Source organism: Drosophila innubila, chromosome X (assembly GCF_004354385.1).
Source record: "Drosophila innubila isolate TH190305 chromosome X, UK_Dinn_1.0, whole genome shotgun sequence".
NCBI classification, from domain to species: domain Eukaryota; kingdom Metazoa; phylum Arthropoda; class Insecta; order Diptera; family Drosophilidae; genus Drosophila; species Drosophila innubila.
Window position 1 is genome coordinate 22,429,223 of NC_047626.1, and position 19,480 is coordinate 22,448,702.

General features: G+C 34.6%; 4 protein-coding genes across 6 annotated transcripts; 1 reads left to right on the forward strand and 3 right to left on the reverse strand.

Moving 5' to 3' along the window:
• Positions 1–153: 153 nt before the first annotated feature.
• On the reverse strand, positions 154–6,486 carry LOC117784552. Of its 2 annotated transcripts, none has more exons than XM_034622312.1 (4): positions 6,282–6,486; positions 1,603–1,699; positions 553–682; positions 154–491 (listed from the first exon to the last, which is right to left on the reverse strand). In XM_034622312.1, the coding sequence occupies exons 1-4, from the start codon at positions 6,375–6,377 to the stop codon at positions 305–307; spliced, it is 510 nt and encodes a 169-aa protein (XP_034478203.1). In that variant the 5' UTR covers positions 6,378–6,486; the 3' UTR covers positions 154–304. The 2 variants fall into 2 exon arrangements, with proteins under 2 accessions (XP_034478203.1, XP_034478211.1); XM_034622320.1 differs by having other exon boundaries at positions 1,603–1,713; positions 6,282–6,383.
• A 5,358-nt stretch (positions 6,487–11,844) lies between these two features.
• LOC117791340 lies at positions 11,845–12,490 on the reverse strand. The gene has a single exon (XM_034631067.1). It carries the CDS (start codon positions 12,427–12,429, stop codon positions 12,043–12,045), a length of 387 nt encoding a protein of 128 aa, XP_034486958.1. The 5' UTR covers positions 12,430–12,490; the 3' UTR covers positions 11,845–12,042.
• Positions 12,491–13,339: 849 nt separating this feature from the next.
• LOC117793517 (protein singles bar) lies at positions 13,340–14,145 on the forward strand. The gene is made up of 2 exons (XM_034633843.1): positions 13,340–13,792; positions 13,920–14,145. The coding sequence occupies exons 1-2, from the start codon at positions 13,340–13,342 to the stop codon at positions 13,995–13,997; spliced, it is 531 nt and encodes a 176-aa protein (XP_034489734.1). The 3' UTR covers positions 13,998–14,145.
• Positions 14,146–14,734: 589 nt separating this feature from the next.
• LOC117793836 (anoctamin-10) lies at positions 14,735–19,375 on the reverse strand. Of its 2 annotated transcripts, XM_034634257.1 has the most exons (9): positions 19,364–19,375; positions 18,800–18,847; positions 18,518–18,657; positions 17,373–17,479; positions 16,645–16,915; positions 16,350–16,562; positions 15,317–16,287; positions 15,085–15,261; positions 14,737–15,026 (listed from the first exon to the last, which is right to left on the reverse strand). In XM_034634257.1, exons 2-9 carry the CDS (start codon positions 18,816–18,818, stop codon positions 14,996–14,998), a joined length of 1,929 nt encoding a protein of 642 aa, XP_034490148.1. In that variant the 5' UTR covers positions 18,819–18,847; positions 19,364–19,375; the 3' UTR covers positions 14,737–14,995. The 2 variants fall into 2 exon arrangements, with proteins under 2 accessions (XP_034490149.1, XP_034490148.1); XM_034634258.1 differs by lacking the exon at positions 19,364–19,375 and having other exon boundaries at positions 14,735–15,026; positions 15,081–15,261; positions 18,800–19,170.
• Positions 19,376–19,480: the final 105 nt, after the last annotated feature.

The window sequence follows — 19,480 nt, forward strand, 5'->3', positions numbered from 1 at the left end:
CTTGTAAACAGCTATTAGCCGCAAATCTGGCTATTTTTTGCTGTAAAAAATGGCAGCAGTGCATAAAATAGTCAAACCATTTATGTACGTTGGTACATCTTTATAAATTTATATACAAACAATGATTACATATATAAAAAAAAAAAAGAATGATACAATAGTTTTGCTATAAAATGATTTCGCTTAGTTGTCTAAGTGGCGGCGGCAACACGAGGGTGCCACCGCTGTGTCAGTCTCATGTGTTCACAAACATCACGTGCACTCGCAGCGCTAATATTAATATACATAATTGATTAATAATAGCTTAATAGCGCTCCACAATAATCGCTGTCGGGCGTTGATTCGCCTTATCCTTATCATCGACGTTCAGGGTCAGTGTGCTCTCCGCAAATGCGGCATTCAAATTGCCGGTGAGTTGAGGCTGTGATATTTCCACACTTGTCATTGCCACAACACTGCCGATTGTTGTGTTTGTGTTCTGCTGCTTCTTGCTGTGGGGGATGCAACAACTGAAATATCCTTTAGGTGCTACATTTAGTATGGATCACTTACGTTTTATGCTTGCGACAGGCCACCATGGAAACAAGTACGGCCAGTATTATAATGGCTGCTAATAGACCCGACAAACCTGCCACCATGGTCATCATGCCGTGTGGTTCCCCGTCGGAGGTCACCTTTGTGACTGCACAATAGAGGGAGAGCATGGAGAGAGACAGAGAGAGAGAGGGAAATATAGTAGACCTAGCATTTAATTGTACACTTAGCTTTTGTATTTTTACGTATGCTTAAATTTTAATATGAGCAGTTATTAAACAAAAAATGCCAAAAAAAACTAACCTTTTTTTTGAAATAGCTCGAAATGGCGCGCAAACATTTCCCATACACAATTAATTTCAACAATTTCCAACACTCAAATTTACCGTGTTTTTTTTTAAATGTGAATTCAAAATATTCTTCTATTATGTTTTAAGGCCTGTCTCCAGCAGGCCCAGAAATAAAAATTCCTGTCAAACTTCATAAAACGAAAAAAATTATTGCAGTTTTTTTTATATGAAGTTTGGAAGGAATTTTTATTTTCTGGCCTGCTGGAGTCAGGCCTTTAAGGAAAATATTTTTGTTATAAGTTAACTGTACTATATATATAGTTGCATGAAGAGAAATAATCTAAAATAACGATTGCAAGAAATAAAAGTTGCGCTGAGTGTATTGTAATAGAAAGTGTTCCAGTTTTGCGTATGCCCCGAAGGCCTGACTCATGATGCGTTCGACTCGCAGTCTAGCTTCGACTATGACTCTCAGTCTGAGTGTGAGTCTGAGTGTGAGTGTGAGTGTCAGTGTGAGTCTGAGTGTGTGTCTCATGGCCAAATTGTTGTTGACTGGCGTTGAACTTCAACTTGTTGATAATCGGTGATTGGCTGAATGCCGGCAGGTGTCTGTCTGCTCTGTTTACCTTTCCCCATTCGCAATTCGGGGGAGGCAGCGCAAGGTGGAGGACATTGTCGCACCGCCAACACAAAATATTAAAAAAAAAAAAAAACCCAGCACGCACTTCCGCGGTCAACTGGTCACTTTCTAAGCCGGAAGCTATTTATGTAGACTTACTGGAATCTTCGACGACAAAACGCTTGCTGTTGGGAGACGCCGATGCCTGCATATAATTCTCCAGCTCCATTTTAAGCTGCAATTGCTCTCTGTCTGTGTCTGACTGTCTGTCTGTGGAGTGGTAGAAACAAAACACACAAAAGACCATGAATAACAAATAACATTTTGGGCTGCAACAATAATCAAATGTAGGAAAACTTTAGTCGAGAGTGCGCGACTACGAGTTACTCTTGTCTAGTTCCATAGCTGTTTAGATACCTATCCTATGTGCCGAATCTTAAGTCTAGCCTTAAAATTGCAATTTTTTTTTAATTTTTGAACGCCATTCATAATTTTACATAAACTACATCACATTGAAGAAGTCATTGTACGTCTACACGCCAAAATTTGGTGCTTCTAGCTCTTACCGTTTACTTTCTTCAGACGGACTTGTACAGTGTTTTAACAAAATTAAAAATGTTCACCATTTCTCTACCAAAAAATATATATACTTTTTATGACTATTATTTCATTTTTAAATTTATTATTATTCTTAGCACAAGTTAATAAAAAAAATAATAATATTCCCAGAATTTAACTGTGATTTAAAAAATAAAAAAAAACGAATATGTGAATTTCTATTTTGCACAAACTTAATATACCCTGAAACAAAAGTACACTTATTATAATAACAACTCTATTAGTTTATCTATGTAAAGTTTATTAAAAATTAACCCAGTTGCTGCAACCGCTGCCCACGGCCACGCTCGACTTCATCCGATTGTTGGCCAATCTCTTGCTATGGGCGCCTCTCCCTCTCCCCCACCCCACACCTCCTTGCGTCACAAACTTTTCCCTCTCGAAATGTGTAGCAGTTGCAAAACTTTAAGCAGCTACGCATTGTGTTAATTAATTGATTTTCTCAGCGTTTTAAAATCATCTTATCAGCTAGCAACAACAACAACAGCACAGACAACGACAAGTTACAGTTTTTGGTTGTTGTCAATTATTTTTTTTTATTGCTCGAGCAGCTGCTGTCAGTGATTTATTTGGCTTTAATTAATTTTGATTTAATTGTTAAAAGTACGCATCAAATGCGAATCATTCAACTCGCCAAAACGTGAAAGTGTTTCCTTGCCATGCAACACTGCACTACAAAATATTTGATTTCCCAATTAAAATATTCTAAATGAAGCTTTTGTAAGCTTACAGCTTAGTACCTTTGTTTATGAGTATACACTCGTCATTAAATCAGATAGTAAATCCCATTATATTGCCCTTACTCAATAGGCAAACAGTTGGGAAAACAAGCTGAAAAATCACTTTAAGTGTCTGTCGCGTGAAATACGTTATCACGTATGTTAATGTTATGGCTAGCTGAATATTCGATTAACTTAATACCATATATCACGTGTGCATTAATTGCTTAAGAGCCACTTAACCAGTTTTCGACACCATTAATGGCCAAAACGAACGCAACACGTGCTTAGCTCGAAGACGATTTGAATGGACTTAAAATGAATAATCTACAACTAAAAATTGTCAAACTGTCTGCGGAAGCGAAAGAGTGTCTGGGAGAGAAGTTCAAATGCGATCACTGAATTTACAACACGGTAAATCTAACAGTTTTACAGTGTATGCTGAAAAAAGCGAAAATAAATCCATATTTACTTTTTATAATTTATTTCCAACGAAGTCTACAGCTTTAAGCTTTTATTTTTTTTTTGCTTTTTTACAGTATATGCTAAAAAAACGAAAATAAATTGATATTTACTTTTCATGATTAATTTCCAACAAAGTCTACAACTTTTAGGTTATAGTGTTAGCTTTAAATTTAAAACTTTTCATGCTTATAAAATTACCTGAATGCAAATACCCTCACCAATTTTAATTTAAAAAAACATTAATTATAAAACAAAAATCAATTCTTATATATTTTTAAACTGTATGCGAAGTTATGAAATAATAATTAAATATCAATGATTACTTCAAAATATTGTATACAATCTAAAAGTAGAAACCAGAGAATAATACCAAAGCCTTTAACTGAAACCACCCGTTTAATTTGAAAAACCGTATCCGGAACCGTAACCGAAATAAATTATTTTTTATGAACCGAAATCTGCGACGCTTGTACCGGTATGGTTTCGGTACATTTTCAACTTCAAACTTTCTCCCATTGTGTTTTCCGAAAATGTTAAATTTTTAATCTCAAGATTCAACTTTTAATCGATTCTTATGTCATAAATTATTAATAAAACAGCACTTAAGCAATTTTAATTGTTTACTTATGACGGAACCGGAAGGATAAGCCCGAAATAGCACCTCTTACCGAAATAGTTGTTCCGGGACGTACCGGAATCAAAACCGATATATGTTTTGGTTTGATTCAATGGTATAAACAAAAAAAAAAAGTGAAAATAAAAGTTTTTCAAAGTTTTTTTTTTGATTTTTTGAAAATTTTGTGCTCTATTTTTAATTTTTTTTTAATAAAAAGCGTTCAAATTATTGAAAATCCTGGTTCCTGGTTTAATTTTTGTAAACTCATAACACTTATTGCTGAACTGGTGCAAAGTTGCATAAAAAACTGAGTTATTAATAGATTCAAATCTCTTGTGTAAACTAATTAACTCGAAAGGTAATTTCTCTGTCAAGCCGAGTAAAATTCAATTAGAAAAGCTAATTGGATCCACAAATTTAATAATTTACGCCAGCTGTTATGTAAGTAGAGTTCTCACTGTACCTGCTTGTGGTATGGATGAGGAACCCAAAAGAGAATTTAACCAGTTCATGAGCAGAATTGTTAACTGAGTTGGGTAAATGACACGCGCTCTGTTTTGTTGAACTGTGTAGTGTTTTATGGTATTTGCATGATTTGCATTTAAATAAAATAACTATCGAAATGTTTATAAGCACACATGTACCAGAATGTACAATGTACATAAGTCTATTGTGATATAAGAGAAATGCATGCGACGCGCTTACATAGAACATCATGTGTCCCAGCTAATCTGAGATTCGCTCATAACTTGGAATGGGAATGGAAATCGTTTCGCTCTGGAGAACTCAAGGGTATGGATGGGGAAGGGTACGACTTCGAGTAAGAGTGAGAGAGGGTTGCATGCGATTTCGTTGCCAGCGGGTGAAATTGTTGGAGAAATGCGAGCACGAGTTTCGCAGTTATCACGATGAGATTGTTTGGTTTTTTTTTTCTATTTTGTATTATTATTATTATTTATAGTTTAATTTTAAATTATTTAATCAGTTGTGGTTGAGGCGATTTGCAAGTTAATTGCACAAATTAATGGTTATAAATAATAAAATAAACGGGACGGGGAGTGGGAAGTGGAAGTGGAAGCATTGCAAGTTATCACACAATACAGTCACATGTCTGTCATTTCTGATTTGCACTATGGAAATAATACAAATGACATACATATGTACATATTCATTCAAATCGATCAACTCTTATAAAAATTTTATAATTATATCAAGGCTGCAAACCGGCTCTGAACCGAACCTCGTAGAACCGGATCGGTTCGGGTTTTTAAGCAGCCTGAACCGGATTATTTACTTTGCGAACCCGAACCTAAATCGAAATAAAATAATAGATTCGGTTCGAAAAAAAAAATTACATAAATTTTATGGTTTTCGGATTAAAATAAGTCTTTTTTAAATCTTCAAATAAATTTAAACTATCATCAAACTTTCTTAAAAAAAAAAAAATTTAATTAGTTAAAATTGTAGAGAAAAATGTTTAACAACACAAGTATTTTTTTTGTATGAGATTAATCCAAGCTTCGAACCCAAACCTTGGAGGTATAAATCCAATTCGTAAACCGAACCGATGTCTTGCTCTATGGTTCGAACAGCCCAACTGAACCTTTAACAACATTTTTTAGGTTTGCACCCTTGAATTATACATATGTCATATAAACTACTACAGATTTAGCGAGAAATGTGATATAATCTCGTATAAATTTTGCGTAAGAAGTATTAAACAAGGTGGAAAGTGAATTTCGACTTGCCGAAGATTTTATACCCTGTAAGTTTATTCACATTAACTTACTAAAAAAAGCAAAAGACTTTCATACAAAAATTAATTTTTCAACTGATGGTTTTTATAATTCTTAATTTTTAAAGACAGATCTGAAATATATACAAATATATATACAATTGCATTGTCTTAAAAAATGTTATGTAAAAATCAGTCTCCTATTTTAGGAATTATGGATTTTTAATTATTTGATCACAAAAACCTAAAATTTGTGTTATCAGTGTAGCAGAAAGAATTTGATGCTTTTAATTCACATAAGTTTTAGACTTTTTTCTCCAAGAACTTTTTAAAAAAGTATATATATATTGTAGATCTTTAGAATGATCCTTAGTATGCACATCTTATAAGATTCTGTTTATCCAGACGTCATATTGCGATCAATAAGCACAGAATTAATTAAAGAATATCGGAGAGGGAAGAGACAAGACACAGGATCACTTGTTAATATTATTTAAATTCTGATATAAGAAATTAAATTTTTCATTTCTTCACTTCCTACACTGAAACAGAGTTGCAAAATATTTTGGGCCAACTGTTGATCTACTTTCACAGTTCTAAAATTGTAATGCTTGAGCAGACACTTGACCAATTGACCAATTGACCAAGTGATTTCAACTGACTCCAACTCAGTGGTTTTACTCACAAGCACAAGTTTTCCGCAAATATTGTTGAGAATTGGTGTTGTCTTGACTTTGGATCTTTTTTCAAATTGGAGACTGTGAACTGATGTCGACGACATTCAGCGTACAACTAATGCGGTCTACGTAAAGCCAAAACGTAACTTTCGATTGCGCCAAAAGCGAGCAGCAGAGGCAACAACAACAATAACAACAACAACAGAAACGCCGACGACGACGGCATCGTAGAAGTCGACGTTGCAGCTCAGAGATGGCAGCTCGTATGGGGGAATTCGGAATCGGAATAGGAATCGTAAATGGAATCGGAATAAGACACTCGTAATAATCACTCAAGTTAAGCAGCTCTGACTAAAACTATAATTTCAACTATAAATTCCGTCTTCGATTCAATTTCGAATACCGAATCGAATTTAGTTTAATGAGCTTAAATCTTACTTTGAAATCTAAGATATGTTATGCAACTGCAGCCAACATACTGAACGATGGAAAGTGATGCCAAGATTCAATGTCAAGGCATATCGATGCAGCCAAGCGATAATTGCAGCATCTCTTTCACACATCACATTACTCATACGCCGCGTCGAACACGATGACGTTGAATTTACAATTAATGATTTTCGATTTGATTTGCAACCAACTGATAAGACAAATATGTACACGATGCGAAGCCGGAACAAAGCATTGCAGAAGAGAGATTACATCTCTATCTAAATTCTAGAAGTACGTCACATTTCCATCTTTGTCGTCATATCGCCGTTAAACAAGTGTTCTTCATAATGGCAACAACTGTTTTTCCTGTTTTCCCAACAAATTAGCCATTTGACTGAATCACTTGCCAACTGGTTGCAAGTCATGTTTTCACTTCCCGACTGAAACAAAACCCTCAAGCTGAATCCTCAACAAACATTTGTGGGTAAATTCATTCATATTCCAGACTTATGAATCGAATTTTAATTGGAAAAAAAATAATAAACAATAACTTTAAACGAATTGGCTTTGCAAGAGTTCTTAATTAGTCAGCAAATGTATTATTAAATTTACAAATTATTATTTTAAGTTAGAAGGCACCACGAAATAATGATAAAATAATCTTATAATTCATTTAATTGGAGATGAAAACGATAAAACTTAACGAAATTTTTGACTGTTTATCTGTTAAACTCAGTTATTGAACATAAAAAAGTAAGCCCTGCATATTAAGGAACTTCAAGAATTTTCTACTTACAAGCAAATTACCACAAAATTAATTAGCCCTTTGGAATTTAAGATTTTTAGTTTCGCACACATAACAAAGATTTTAAAATTTTAATTTTATTTGTTATTTTTATTTTGACGACTTTTGTCAAATAAAATTCTATTATTATAATCCTGATGCTACAAGTAATAAGACTCATAATTTAATGCATCAGTCATAATAATTCAGCCATAATAATTTAACAAGAAACAAAAGTTATTGGAAAATTAAATGAAATACAAAACAAAACTGAAAAATATTTGACTTACTAAAACTGGCGTAAGTAAACAAAAAAGTTTTACTTTACTTTTAAATAATGTCGCGTTCTCAATAGTATTAAAGATGTTAGGTTTATATTATATTTCTTATAAAAAAAATATTGTCAGTCCTACGAGAGGATACAAAGCGAAATTTGTCAAATAAAAAGTCTGGCTTTTTTTTGTCATTATAATTGTATTCTACTAGTCATTGTTGTTGTTACTGTTTTTAAGTATCTGTATCTATGTCTGTCGCCTGAGCACTTATAGATAAACAACAAATGTTTACAGTTCTATTCGCCTAAACAATGAAAAGTACTTGCGTTCACATCTAGTTTTTCATTTTAAAATAAACGCAATTGTCAATTAAAATTACACTCGACAAACTACGAACATTACTTGGTACTGGATGTTGGTATGATGTTTGCTTAGAACACGAGCTAGAAAGTGAATTTCCTAAGGAATGTATTGTAAATAAACAACAGACCATTTGCCATATGGTTATTAAGTAATCAACTGTATAATTTTATAAATATTACTCGTAGTATATATAAAAACATATTTCAGTGCACAAAGAAAAGTAAGTTAGCCTAGGGACTAATTAGGATTAAATATTTACTGAGATATTAGACATAATATTTGTATAATTCAAAAGATCTGCAAGCTAAATGAAAGTAAAGGTTCTTAAATTAAATTATGACAGTATTCTCGTCTTATTTCGAATAAAAAAGCTTACAAACGAGTTTTTTAAGATTTATTTGAAATCTACAAAAGATCCATAATTTTATTTGAAAATGTTTATTATTATTTAAAACGATTTTCAGAAAGTGCGTATTTTTTTTAATGAATATGAATTGACTTTGGAAAAGCGAAATAGAATTTCACAACTGTTCTGTATTCTTTGTTGTTTTCCTGTGTAATTGAATACATCCATATTTTTGTATTTTGTATCACATATATGAATGAATGGTTCTGTGACGTTCACAAATGTATTACTTTATTTTCTGCATGCGTATTTGTTTTTGTGCCAAATTCGCCATTAGTACAGCTACATAAATACGAGTACTCGTGGCACCGAGATATATATATATATACATATATTTACGATTGTGTACATTGAATGAAATGTGCATAAATTAAGTACTCTGATAAAGGTAGTTCCCATATTGCGGCCAAAGTACAAATCGTTTTTGCCCTTATAATCGCATTCCAAACTAGAGCAAAACTAAATCTGGTTTTTGTTTTAGGGAAATACAACGAGCAGACACAATTTGCATGTGTTTTTTTCTGTGTTTATACCCTGTGTTTTTTAATGATTTCCGTCTATTTTTTATTTTTTTTATTTGTTGCTGCTTCTGTTTTTGTTGTTGTTGTTGTGTTCGTTGTAAGGTCTGCTTTCGTCACTAGCGTGGACAGTGATTATTGCCGTACAAATCTGTCACATACTCGAAAAGCAATCGTAATTTTCATTCAAGCACCAACTGCACCAAAATCTCTCAAAGTCTCTGCTGTTGTGAATATTAATGCCACAACAAATTACAGAATTTACATATTTAAGTATGTATGCTAAATAAATTTCAAAACAAAATGTAAAACACTTGCGTCTCGTTTTTGGTCTCATGCGAACACTGAAAACTGCCTCTCGCTTCGAAAGGCATCGGCCCCAAATGGGAGGCCGTAAAATGAACATAACAAATGCCTTAGTATAAGATTGTTTTTATTTTGTGTTTTCTTTATAAATAACTAGAGAATATAAACGAATATATTATATAGTACATATACTTAAAAAATTGTATAGATGTAGGAATGCACAAAGGTATATATGTACATATATGTATGTATTTCTGAAAGCGTCTCCTTTTGTTTATTTGTCGTCATTACAAAACAAAAGCGCTAGACATGAAAAATAAAGTAGAAATGCTGCAAATATTTAGCTTAATTAATCATTTTTTGATTATACTAAAACTATTCAAGCTATTCAAAGCTTTTTTGTTTGTTAGACCCCGTACACAAAAATTGCAAAGAGTCTATTTAGAAACTATAAGAGCTAGACTCACTTTATATATTTTTTTTTTTTAATTTTCCTTTTGCATTTTTTTTTTTTTTTTTGCTTGAAATTTAGTTGGGGGGTTTTTATTTATTATACTTATTGTACTATTTTTATTGTAATTGTCATTTTTAGTTTCTAACAAAATTAGTACAGGGTCTCTTGCAGTCGAGTCGACTGTTGTCTTTCCTAATAGCTTTCCGAGAGCACTACAATTTTGTGACGAAATGTATGTGGGCGACAAGTGTTCGAATATTAATTGTATATTTTCTTCTTGCCTGTTCATTAGCTCTCAACTTCTTCAAGGTGTGTTTTAATTAGTTGCTAATTAATTACAAATTCTCCTAGAATTTTTTTTGGCTAGCTTGATATATTATCTATAATATTTGCTTTGCTCTTTAAGCTGATTGTGGACACGATTGTAATTTTTCTAAAATAAAAATTATATATATTATTTTTTATCATACAAATTAGCTTTAGCTCTTATCTTTTATTTAAAAATAATGGAAAAAATCTTCTTTCAATTTTATAATAAAAATGTAAAACACATTTAAAAATATAAAATTACCAACAATGTTTTTATCATATAAATTAGCTTTAGCTCTTATCTTTTACTTAAAAATCATGAAAAAATCTTTTTAAATTTTATAATAAAAATTTAAAACACATTAAAAAATATAAAATTACCAGCAATGTTCCCGCTTTATAGTGGCTGCATTGCTAAGATGCCAGGACATTTATCGGCATGCAGTGATTGCGGTTATCGGAATCGATAAATGCGCTTTGCTTCCGCATAGCAGCATACCTGGCCTGGCAGCTGCGCATGCGGCGCAGTGCACGTGCAAAAATCGTGACAGAATTGGCAAATTGCCAGCTGCCGGCGACAGATAACTGTTGAGAATCATCAAACCTAATAACGTAAATATGTACACATGGATGTATAGTATATTAAATAAATTTGTATGTATGCACATATGGAAATGCAACGGTTTCAATTGTTACAACATTCTGAAGCATTTTGTTTCGTTTCGCTTTGCTGCCTTCGTTGACGTCAACTTCTCACTTGGCTTTTGTGATGCTCTAAAGCAGCAGCGACAACAATAATTGATTTTGATAACAGCCAAGTTAATTTTATTGTCAAAAAGCTTGCCGCCCAACAACACATACAAACATATGTACGTATGAATGTACATTTCTCCCACACCCCCTACCCGTTTGCATCTCTGTTGTCCACACCCACAAAATTCAAATTGTCGTTGCGGCTGATAAATTACACTAATCGTTCCGATGCCGACGGCAGTTTACTTAGTTGCTTTGTTAATGTTTAGTACGACTCCGTCTGTGTCTCTAGCTATCTCGCTCCCCCTGAGCACGACTTGAAAGCTCAGTAAACAGTAAAGTAAAACGAAGCTTAAGTGCCGTTATTGAAATGCGAGCGATTTCGTATGCATGGCTGTGTATTTGCATGTGTGTATTGTGTGTTTACCTATAGGTAAAAGCACTAAGTATTATAACTAAAATACATTTATATTTTTTTGTTTGTCACTATAGAAATTGACAGTAATTTTCCAAAATATGTTGTTATTTTGCATAACAACAAATGTTGCGAAATGTTATTGTCCGATTTTTAAATGGAAAATATTAATTTCAATAATAAATTTATACTTATTATACACAATGTTTTTTTTTTTAATTTAAAGTTCCTCTTAAGCTTCCTGCAAAATCCCGAAAAGTATGCTAGCGTTTGATATATAAGTGTTCAATGTGGAATTCATCAAGCGAATCTAAGCAATGTAAATTTGATTTAAACAATTATGTTTTTTCTCCAGAAGATCTTGACCTCGATCCAGTTAAAGAACCAGTCAATTTAATTAAATATAAAATTGATAAGGTTTCACAAATTAATTTGGTTTTAAAAACAAATAAAAATTGCATTAAATTATTTAAAAGTGTATAGCTCATATATAGCAAAGAGGCTTGAATGTAACATTTAGTAATGTTTGGAAATATTAAGTGAAAGATCAAAGACATAAAGGTTACTAGTCTGCGTGTCTTATTTTATTCTGTGGCTCTTTTAATTTCCAAATAATATATTTTTGCTTGTAAGTGGGTATTGCCTAAAATGTTGCAAACAGTTTGGTATTTCATGATCATTGTAGTCCAAAAAAAAAAACATCAGTATAATATTTCGTTGAACGAAATCTGAGCATTGGACTCAGTTTTCAGGCTTAGCTGGAAGCGGATGGCGAACCGACGTTGGCCTTCTTGGCCCTGTGAATCCCGAAGAATTCCCACCAAGATGTTGGCCTTGGAACGTCAGTGCCAGCGCCAGCAAGAGATGTTGTCGGAGTTGCCACTTCAATGGGAGCTGGCTCGCTTCCAATGCTGCCATTCGGCACACTTCCAGGCACATCAGACAGCAGACCACTGTAGCCAACATCGACCGGAGAGAGGGAATTCTTCTGACCCACTGTCATGTTGCCGGTGTTTGTGGTCTGAATCGTTGCGTTCGATTGCTGTGGAGTCGGTGCCAGACTGGGCCGTGGTGTCTCAGTTGCGTTGTTCCGTCGGCGTTGTCCACCACTAAACAATTTGCCCAGATACGGCATGCACATGGCTCAAAATGAATTCCGTTTCCGTTTGCTGTACTGAAAATTTTATTTATCGTATAGGTCGAAACGTATGTTGTGTGTGTTGAAATTTTATGTGAGTCTTCCTGACATGTCATGAGGCAGAACACTGCTCCAAAGGCTACTGTGAAAGTATTAAACACAAAGGAAATGAAAATACGATGCGTGATTCATTACAATGCACAGTGGGGTAAGAGCATACATTTAAGAAAATAATTTCTATTCCTTATGCACATGTCAAGTAGACTTTAAGGCTTTAAAACTACAATTTTATATTTTAAATAATTATATTTCTATTCCAAATTCATTGAAAAATAAAATTCTATTTATTTATTTATACTTTGTTTATTTGAAACATTTTGTATTAAAATAAATTTGAGTTAAATACAAATTATATGTTAATCATTAAATTAAATTAGTAAAATATATTTTAAAAATTTTAAAATTTGATTAACTTTTAAGCATTTATTAGAAAATAATTTAATTTTTACAAATATATTTAATTTATCATTAGAAATTATTTACTAATTTATTTTTATTGAAAACAAAAGTTTTTTTTATTATTAATAATAAAATTTATAGTTTCAGAACTGAAAATCTAAAAGTTAAATTATGTTTTTAAACAATCAATTTTGAAAGTTGTACAGCAAAATGTTTATTTAAATATTTCAAATATATTCTAAACTAAGAATAATGCCGTTTACTCAAGAGCTCAAACCATTGGAAAAATCCGCTTGGGGTAAGACCTGCAGTTCTATTTATATCTGCAGATGCTGCATGCTGCATACAGTTGCTGCATGTTGCATGCAGGCAGGCAGACAATGACAATGACAATGAGAAAGAGAATGAGGCCTAGGGCATCAGTGTATGAACAAGAGGCAGAAAGTCAACAACGATGGCATCCTTTGGCGTACGCGGAGTAAATCAACCATTTGGCATTAAAATCGGCTGTTGTCGTGTGTGCACCTGCATCAACTTTGGATTTGTGGCTTCCCGGGCTGGAATGCTGAAGCTGATGCAGCTGGGATTGGCAACCTTATGTGAGGGATTGTTGATTCAATATGGTCTGCCCTATGCGGATTCCATTGGCCAGGCGCTGACCAGTTTGCTGGCCACAACTGGACATTGTTTTAGCACCACGTCAATTCTTTTCCTTTGCTACTGCTTTTCGGATAAATCATATTCTTTGATTCGACAATCGCTTTTCGAGACGCTCTTCAATGCGTTGGCCTGTTGCATGTACTTTAGTTCCGCCAGCTACATGGGATTCATCTGCATTGTCTGGTTGCATCCTCAGTTTCTCATACGTCCAGGTTTTTGGGCATATCCAGCCATGACTGCCACCTATGTAAGTAGCTACACAAAGCGAAAAAATCAATTATTTCGTACTTAAATTCTAATTTCAAACTTAATTTCCTATCTGTGTATCAGTTTGATTTTTGCCTATATCTAATCTATCTTATTCCTTGTTCCAGTATATGGCGTACGCAGCGGGAATTCTACATGCCATCGATGCGTTACTCGCCTTCAAGCATTTTCGAGGAAATCGTTGAAAAAAAAAGATGTTCGCAATGTAAGTACCAAGGCTGCAAACCACCAAGATTTTAATTAAGTTTCGGTTTGGTGGTTCGAACCATTGAGCGAGACTTAGGTTCGGTTCGCAAACCAGCTTACACACCTCCTAAGGTTTGGGTTCGAACCCTGGGTCAAATTTATGCAAAAAAAAATATTTTTATTGCATATATGTACAATATATTACAATTAAGTACAATTTTTCTCGACTTTTAAATAAATCATATTTTATAAAAGTCTAAATTAGTTTTAAAATGACTTATTATTTTATGATTTTTATGTTATAATATAATTTAAGTGAACTTATTTTGTTCCCGCGCTATTGAATTCACTTTACTTCTCGATAAGCACTAAATTTCAAGAAAAGTTTCTGCAAATGATCTACGGTGAATAAACTCCAGTGAGTTGTCGATGTTTTCATGGCAGTTGAAATACTCGATAATCGTTTTCGCGAAAATCTAGTTGTCGATATTTCGATGTATTCTTACATCACTATTAAAAAGTATGCAATTATTTAATATTGGAAATATTGGATCTGAGTAACACTTATTAAAGAGAGACAGAGAGTACATGATTGAAATAGAAATTAAAATAATGCATAAATTTAAAAATTTAATGAAATAGGGAAATTCGACTGTAAACGTATTTACAATAATCCATAAAATATTTGACCTAATCCTGAAAAAAGTGCACATATCCATAAATATAACAAAGATTATGATATTGATCAAATATTGTATTGGATGCATTTATACAAATTTAGACACGGTAAATGTGTATTAATAATAATAAGATTAATAATAATATTTATAAGTACATATTTAAGGCACCATTAGTATGAGATTTACAATAAAAGCATTTAAAGCATACGACAAATACACGATAAATAAATAATTATGTAAATGGACTGGTTTATTTTATATTTTGGCCTAAGCCCGATTCCGCCAAGTGCATCTGTAGCCTCCTTCGTCCTTCTCATCTATGCAATTTTATTGGCAGCTTTGAATTTTCTGTTGAATGAAAATATTATTAATAAATTATAACAAAATAAAAGAGAAGGTAACTTGCTTGAGCTGCTTGAGTGCTTGGCTGGTCTCGAAGTCTGCCTTGAGGAGTCCAATGCGCACCCAGCGTGGACGCTCGTGGATGACCTTGTGTATTAGAAATTTGAGACCCAGCAGGACATGCTCGAATATAACAAACGAAAGATCCGGGAACGAGGGTATCCAATGCGAAAAGAATTGTCTAAGGCGTAAATAATTTATGTTAATTGATCGGGGATAGTCCGGATGCTACTTACTTGACATTCGGCTGGAGAAAGAGCAGGCCGCAGTTACTCAGCAGGGACATGACCGAGAGCAACTCAAAGGCCAACTGCCAGGCGCCAATATTCTTGGCACGACGGCCGAAAGGACGCTTGAAGATGTTGCACAGCTTGAACATGTCAATGTGAACGGCAAAGATGTTGTTGATGAGCGCACCAATGGCAGCAAAGGGGGCAACGGCGGCAAAGAGCACCACATAGCCAAACTGTATGCAGACCTGCAAGTAGTCCTCGTATGTGGAATGATAGGCATCGAGGCCAGACTCGTAGAATGACTGCTCATAGCGTGGCTTATTGCTGATCGCACGCAACTTTTCGGGATCGAGCTCCTTGTGAAAATACTTGGCGTACTTCTGGCGCAGCACGGCCATCAGCGGGATGCCGATCTCCTGGGCAATGCACAGCAATTGAAAGATGAGCAACTGCATCATCAGTTGATACTTCAGCTGCTTAAGATCCTGCAGCACAAACGCAATATAGAATTGCGAAAAGAAATTATTGACGATCTCGAAGAGCATCAGTTTATTGACCCGATGACGATCATACTGCGAGCGTGTCCGATGATTCTCCAGATTGGTAAGGAATGTGGCAAGCTTCTCGTACGCCCACGAAAAGATCGCAATGAGGACGGACTGAACGATAACCGGCACATAAAGAAGCCAAGACTCTGCACCAAAATCGGCCAGCACCTCGGCCTCGATTTGGAACTGATACAGAGCAAACCAGGCGGCAGCGACCACACAGCCCAACACCACCGGATACGAAATGCAATACATTTGCAGGTACGTGTAGCGCATCGGATAATGCAGTGTCATCTTGCCAGTTATGGGATCCGGCTTCAATTGTCCCTGATATGCAGCTCGCGGCTTATCCAAGCTGCTCATCTCAATGGTCCCCCAGCGATACGAATATCCAGCACACTTCCTCTTCCACAGCTCCAGAAAGATCTATTAAACATTTATCAAAATTAATTAAATAGTTATGCAACTGTGAAGCTCACTAAACTCACCGTCGTCCAGACCACATAGAAACTGCACACCAGCGACAGATTGAGATCGCACCAGCATTGGAGTAGGCCAAAAGCAGCCGGAAATACCAATGCCTTCGTGTAGAACTCGATAAAGCCAAAATACAGACCGATGCTGGAGCCAAAATAATTGCGAATTTCTTCAACGGGCAGCGTGCTGCGTTTGAGATTCAAGTTGAATCGATCCAAAAACAGCTGCAAAATCAATAAATATGGCATTAGCTCTAGAAGATTAGTTTCTTTTTCAATTTGATCAGTTTTCCATGGGTTTACATACAATGTCATGCAATGGGAACATGTCCTCGATGTAACCCTTCTGTATGTAGGATCTGATGGGGGGCTCTATCACATCTTTGATCAGCACAGGAGTCTCGCAGTAGGTCAGAATCTGCTCCTTGGTCATGCCAGGCAGCAGAAAGTCGGAGACACAGCCATGATTAAACTTCTGTATACTCCCCGTCGTGGTCATCTTTTCCAGCTCCGCGGCATCAGCAAGTCGGAGCAGCGTATTCAGGCTGGCCGACAGATACAAATACTTTTCGGTTTTGCTAAAAACCGAATCGTCAACATTTAAAACTATTCGTTAAGCCTATAGTCGAGATTCCGACTATAAAATACACGTTACATACTTTTAGTAGCTTGAATTGCTTTTAAAATTTTAGCAGCCACTTCTGCCGGTCTGTTTGACCGATCTTGCTGCGCTAAAGTTCAATAATAAATAACGTAGATAGCCACAAAAAACATATTATCTGAAAAACTGTCTCTGAGATCCTTCTGTTCATACAGACGGACGAAAGGATGGACAGACAGACATGGCTATATCTCGACTCGGCTGTTGATGCTGATCAAGAATATATATACTTTATAGGGTCGGAGATGGCTCCTTCTCCCTGTTACATGCATTTCAACGAACTCAATATACTCTAACTCATTTTTGAAGTAACGGGTATAAAAATAAGCCAATACGACAATGAGCAGATATTTCATTGGCCTTTGATTGTTTACCTAACAATTTCCAGGGTAGTTTGTATATCAAACTCCTGTATGATCTTTTCCACATCCTGGCAATGACGCAGCTTGGCCTTCTCAGTAAATATGATGACTATGTACGTCTGCAATAAAAATTAAAATATATTTAAATATGCACATATGAATAACTATATTTATGTATGTACATTTGTAGGTAAGGTATATTTGTTCATTGCCCTTGCCTGGCAGTGTTGCCATTTTAGCAATAAAGTAGCTAGCTTTATAGATTTTGTAATAGCAAAAGCTGGACAACTTAAAGAAATTTAATTAGCTAGTGTTCAGTCTCTTTTAAAAATAGAATTTACTACTTTGATTGACAGATAACTTTTATACAGAGGTGTTCTACAATTCTCTAACAGCGCCAAAGCAACTCAAAAGCAATTGTTGGTGTTCCTGAAAACAAGCAATCATTGCCTTCAAATGTAAAATTTCTTGAATTGAATTAAATTATTTTTTAAATTGAATATAAATGCATAAAATACATTTTTGATGATCTTGTTGATTATATAAAATATTCCTAAACGTAAACATTATGTTAAAACTGGAAGTTATTAAGAGGCAGCCTATTTTTTTGACTTCGAAAACATGTTCAAAAAAGTAAATTTTTGACATTTAAGGACACCGACATTTCGAACGGTTGTTTCCAAAAGCAATTCTCTTTAAAAAGTCTAGAGATTTCTGAAACACACCTGATATACTTAAAAACAAAGAAAAGCAATTCATTTGATAAGATATGGACCGGAAAGTAGTGAAATGTGTTGCTACAACTAAACTTTGATAAAATATTCCCAAAAATAAATAAAAAGATTCTGTCGATAATAACATGAACATTTTGTATATATGTAAATAAGTAAACTATATTCTAAATTTGACCGTTAAAAAGTCCCAGATTTAGAAATAAAAAATAAATAGAAAATATTTAGTGGTTTTTCAACAATGTAAAAGACTTTAAAGCTCTTAAAAACTGCTCCAAAAAAAGTCTGAAATGACAGCCATTTGAATACAAAAATATGTAACACTTTTTCATAACTACTAGCTATTTCTAGCTACATTTTCAGATCACTCTAGCTATTTCAGCCCTTGAAATTGCGGCAACAATGTTGCGTGGCAGACTGACTAACCTTGTCGAATGAGTCCGCTTCATCATCGTCGGCGACGTCGATGGTGCCATATTGGGAGCGCTGCCGCTGCAGGGCCTCAAGCTTTAAGCTTCGCTGACGTCGGAAAAGTTGATTTTCAATAATGTTTCTGGTGCGTGGACCTGGACAAGAAAGAATTAGAGAGAACTTATTAGATACTTCAATTTTGACAAATACTATATATGTATGTATAATGTACATATACATATGTATAATCCATAAACATTCAAGTATATGCATGTGTGTATGTATGTTTGTACTCACTCTTGGCATCTTCAGACATTATTTATGAATCGTCGTCGCTGCCTGCTGCTGCAAATGCGAATAACAATGACAGAATTTTGCCAAAGCGGCAAATAAGTGTGTCTACTTCTCCCATGTACATACATACAAACATAGATACATATGCATGAGAGTGCTACAGTATGCGTGCCTACATATATAATTATTAAGTTTGTCCCAATGCCAGCAATAGCAAGAATGTTTAATAACGCCAAAACATTTGAAAACGTGGCCAGTGGCGGGCGGTGCCAGTTGCCAGAGATCGCGTCTATTTTAACATCTCTCTGGTTATTGCCGGTTTCTTTTGTTGTTCTTTCACATTCGCATCCACATGTCTGTATGTATCTCGTGTATTTGTTTGTGTGTACGCATTTAAATAGTTGTTGTGCCCAGTCATATGCTGTGACATTAGCGGAGTCATATCAAACAGCTGATCGCTGCAGAGACAGTTGTGTTATATGGAAAGTATGCTGGTCGCGCTGGACAATATTTTGCACACAAAAACAACTTGATAATTAAAAGATCTGGATTGTATATATTATTTACCATAGCCATGAGAAGACTTGTATTCTGCCATTCTTTCACAATAATAGTTCAATTAATGTATGTATCATCGGTATTCACGGTTGATAACTTAGCTATTTTATAGCTAGTTCTGGCTTT